Source organism: Limulus polyphemus, unplaced genomic scaffold (genome assembly GCF_000517525.1).
Source record: "Limulus polyphemus unplaced genomic scaffold, Limulus_polyphemus-2.1.2 Scaffold6644, whole genome shotgun sequence".
Classification (NCBI taxonomy): Eukaryota; Metazoa; Arthropoda; class Merostomata; order Xiphosura; family Limulidae; genus Limulus; species Limulus polyphemus.
In genome coordinates this window covers 45024-50072 of record NW_013672254.1, presented here as the reverse complement: position 1 = coordinate 50072, position 5049 = coordinate 45024, and the positions used below count along the sequence as shown (strand labels likewise).

Sequence of the window (5049 nt, the reverse complement as noted above, 5' to 3'; positions counted from 1 at the left end):
ACTGTCTCGACTAGATATATTTACATCTCTCGTGATCTTACTTTGGACAGTCACGAAACTGTCTCGACTAGATATCTCTCGTGATCTTACTTTGGACAGTCACGAAACTGTCTCGACTAGATATATTTACATCTCTCGTGATCTTACTTTGGACAGTCACGAAACTGTCTCGACTAGATATATTTACATCTCTCGTGATCTTACTTTGGACAGTTATCGATCACTGAAAGCATGAGTGACTTGGAATGATGCAAGGAATCGAGCGTTTCGCTCTCCAGCGTGTTTCATGATGACGTAATGTTAGGTAAGGAGAGCTCGAGTGTTGAGGAGAAACGGTGCTTCCCACCATGAACGAGTTATTCAAGAAATTACCACTTTCATTATTTGTTTTGTCCATTTACTGTTGTTGTCTTTTCAATGGTATAAGAAGAATATTCGAAATTGGCGGGCGGAGAATTTTGTCCGTCAATTTTCTCCGTAAGGCTGTCCAAGAGATACATATCCGTTTGAGTTCCACAACTATTGTTGTTAATCACATTTGTCTGTGGGTGCGGAGAGTAAACTGAAGACAACCCTATTGGCTGGCTAAAACTTCGAACCGGAGTGGCGCTGGTGTATCCATTTTGCTGAATATCACTAGATTGATCGAGTAAAAGCGTTATCCCACCCACAGAACACAGGTGCGTGAGGATAGTTCTTACTTCCTGACTCAGAGTTCCAACATCGCGTGCCAGCTCTGACATTTGCATGTCCAGTCGTTGGACACCGTTTCTTATGATCTCCACTTCATCTCTCAGTTCACTCAACTCTAACGGTGGACCTAGGGAGGCATATAAATATTTACAAAAACGACAAATACAGTATTTAACTTTTAACTTCGCATCCAATTATTATAAGGAATATAATAATATAATATAATTATATTATTATAATTATATAATAATGATAGCTAATTATTTCACTCGCAACATTTTAAAGGACGTTTTTAAATTTAATATGTATAAAACAGAAATTTAACAAAAGGCATATGTTTGTTTATTAGAATTTTTCACGCTAGGCTACACAAGGACTAACTATGCAATATAACAGTCCTTAATTTAGAGCTGGTAGGCTAGAGGAAAGTCAACAGCACCCACTGCCAATTCTCGGGCTACCTCTTCACTGATTACATCATATTATTTGACCTCTACTTTAAGACTTATACCAATTGTGTATATAATATCTAATGTTAACAAAATTACCTTGTCTTACAACTGTTGTCTGTGTAGTAGAATGTATATTTTCTTTAATATCAAGTAATGAAAACGATGCTCACATCACTAAACTAAATCTAACATACAGCGTCTTTAATTACAGAGAAAATAATTCCGAAATAAAAATTAAAAACTGCGAAACTTCAACTTCTGACGTTCGCCGACCAGTTCCATCGCGACCACTGTATCGAAATGAGAAGTTATCTTCTGGGGCCACTCATCCTAATCTTGGTAAGACCATTCATCCTAATCTTGGTAAGACCACTCATCTTAATCTTGGTAAGACCATTCATCCTAGCCTTAATCATTTGTGTTAATCTTAGTAAGACCTCAACACTCCTCCCAGCCTTGATAAGACCTCATCAATCATCCTAATCTTGGTAAGACCATTCATCCCAGCCTTCATCATTTACGTTAATCTTAGTAAGACCTCAACACTCCTCCCAGCCTTGATAAGACCTCATCAGTCATCCTCATCTTGGTAAGGCCACTTATCCAAACCTTGGTAAGACTTCACCACCATGGTAAGACCTCATCACTCATCCCAACCATGGTAAGACCTCATCAGTCATCCTAATCTTGGTAAGACCACTCATCCCAATCTGGGTAAGACTTCACCACTCATCCCAACCATGGTAAGACCTCATCAGTCATCCTAATCTTGGTAAGACCACTCATTCAAACCTTGGTAAGACTTCACCACTCATCACCACCATGGTAAGACCTCAACACTCATCCCAACCATGGTAAGACCTCATCAGTCATCCTAATCTTGGTAAGACCACTCATCCCAATCTGGGTAAGACTTCACCACTCATCACCACCATGGTAAGACTTCACCACTCATCCAAACCTTGGTAAGACTTCACCACTCATCCCAACCATGGTAAGACCTCATCAGTCATCCTAATCTTGGTAATACCTCATCACGCATCCTAATCTTAATAAACCTCAACATTCTTTCTAATTTTTAGTAAGACCTCAACAGTCATCCTAGTGATAGTAAGACCTTAACACTTGTTCAAACTTTTCTCTAAATTATATGTTTGCTAGACCAGGTGTGGTGTAATGACTTATGTGCCAGGGTAGTGAATCCCAGGGCTCTTGATTCTTCTCCGTTGGTGCACGAAACCATTAACAGAATACCTATCACGTATAATACGTTATACATGACTATCACACATATCTTGTATAATACGTTATACATGACTATCACACATATCTTGTACAATACGTTATACATGACTATCACACATATCTTGTATAATACGTTATACATGACTATCACACACATCACGTATAATACGTTATACATGACTATTACACATATCTTGTATAATACGTTATACATGACTATCACACACATCACGTATAAGATGTTATACACGACTATCACACATATCTTGTATAGTCAGTTAATATCTGTTATATAGTTATTACTCATTCAAACAGCAAGAAGAAAACACCGGGATACTCTCTCTTACACTACCGTCCATATCTGAAGATGATGAAGATGATGATGATAGAGAGGGCACGGCACCAACTTCACCATTAATTTCTCCTATGTCAAAAGCTATGGGAGCATGTCGCTTTGAAGGATCTGGGTAAGTTGCAGCAGTCAGGTAGGTCCGTTTGGAGGATCTGGGTAAGTTGCAGCAGTCAGGTAGGTCCGTTTGGAGGATCTGGGTAAGTAGCAGCAGTCAGGTAGGTCCGTTTGGAGGATCTGGGTAAGTCGCAGCAGTCAGGTAGGTCCGTTTGGAGGATCTGGGTAAGTTGCAGCCGTCAGGTAGGTCCATTTGGAGGATCTGAGTAAGAATACCTAGACTTCCACCTGTTCTGTATCTAATATCCACTGCACCATTAACAGAATACCTAGACTTCCACCTGTTCTGTATATAATATCCACTGCACCATTAACAGAATACCTAAACTTCCACCTGTTCTGTATATAATATCCACTGCACCATTAACAGAATACCTAGACTTCCACCTGTTCTGTATATAATAGCCACCGCACCATTAACAGAATACCTAAACTTCCACCTGTTCTGTATATAATATCCACTGCACCATTAACAGAATACCTAGACTTCCACCTGTTCTGTATATAATAGCCACTGCTCTGGGGACGTGCGACTATTTCGAGCCAAACAATGATAATGCTTCATCAGACTATACGTTATACATGACTATCACACATATCTTGTATAATACGTTATACATGACTATCACACATATCTTGTATAATACGTTATACATGACCATCACACATATCTTGTACAATACGTTATACATGACTATCACACACATCACGTATAATACGTTATACATGACTATCACACACAAAATCCAACACATAGTGTGCATAGCACAATCAGCATGCTACACGCTAATGCTACGGGGGGGGGGGGGGGATCTCACGAATTAGGACCCCCATAGAAACATTCTGCTTACGCGCCTGAAGTAATATATATATATGGTGTTTCTAAAATAAAGCCTTACTACCTGAGAGCATATTACTATACAGTGTATTTTCCCATTAAAACTTGAAAATTTTCTGTAAGCAGATACTGTTTTATTGTAAAGAATTCTGCTTACAAATAAAAGGGCCCGGCATGGCCAGGTGGTTAGGGCGGTCGATTCGCAATTTGCGGGTCGCGGGTTCGAATCCCCGTCACACCAAACATGCTCGCCCTTTCAGCTGCAGTGCCGTTATAATGTGATGGTCAATTCCATTATTCGTTGGTAAAAGAGTAGCCCAAGAGTTGGCGGTGGGTGTTGTTGACTAGCTGCCTTCCCTCTAGTATTACACTGCTAAATTCGGGACAGGTAGCCCTCGTGTAGCTTTGCGCGAAATTCATAACAAAGCCAATAACAAGTGTAAATAGTTTAAACAGAGCATCGTTCTTGTTATGTTGACAGAGAGTTTTAGTAAACGTTTGAATAACTTGCTATCAATATTACATTAATATTACCTGTACGTACATTGCTTGGATAATATTTAAAATTCTAAAGCTAGCGATGACACTGCGAACATTTTCCTAAATATTATAAACATAAATCAAGTGAGCGTTCATTCAGAGTTACAGCTTCGAGAACAAAATGTCTGTTTCTTCAAATTTTTGACTTAACGTCTTTAGAGATCGCTTTAAAGATTTAGTGGGAAATAGAAATAAGATTATTATCGAGAAATATATATATATCGTTACTATCATGAGTCACGTGATTAATATTCTAGTGTTCATTGGTTGACGGAAATTTCATCTATTTTATTATTACTTCCAATGTTTCATGTAGAATTAAGATAATTTGTGCTCTAACATACAAATCTACGTGTATGTTAGAAACTACGTGTTTACTTTGGTTAGAAAACTACGTGTTTACTTTAGATAGAAGACTACGTGTTTACTTTGGATAGAAAACTACGTGTTTACTTTAGATAGAAGACTACGTGTTTACTTTGGATAGAAAACTACGTGTTTACTTTGGATAGTAAACTACGTGTTTACTTTGGATAGAATACTTCGTGTTTACTTTGGATAGAAGACTACGTGTTTACTTTAGATAGAAGACTACGTGTTTACTTTGGATAGAAAACTACGTGTTTACTTTGGATAGAAAACTACGTGTTTACTTTAGATAGAATACTACGTGTTTACTTTAGATAGAAAACTACGTGTTTACTTTAGATAAAATGACTACGTGTTTACTTTAGATAGAAGACTACGTGTTTACTTTAGATAGAAGACTACGTGTTTACTTTGGATAGAAAACTACGTGTTTACTTTGGATAGAA

The 5049-nt window shown here is 38.1% G+C and overlaps 1 protein-coding gene across 1 annotated transcript in view; it reads right to left on the bottom strand.

Annotated features, from left to right (window-relative positions):
* Window positions 1-701: 701 nt before the first annotated feature.
* Window positions 702-5049, bottom strand: part of LOC106473929 (potassium voltage-gated channel subfamily H member 8-like) — a gene marked incomplete at its 3' end in the record, with an annotated part of 43612 nt that continues 39264 nt past the window's right edge. Inside the window, exons 12-13 of the mRNA XM_022402326.1 lie at window positions 2743-2935; window positions 702-820 (exon numbers count right to left, since the gene is read on the bottom strand). Of these exons, the coding sequence (XP_022258034.1) occupies window positions 702-820; window positions 2743-2935 (312 nt within the window). The remainder of the gene's footprint in view (window positions 821-2742; window positions 2936-5049) is intronic.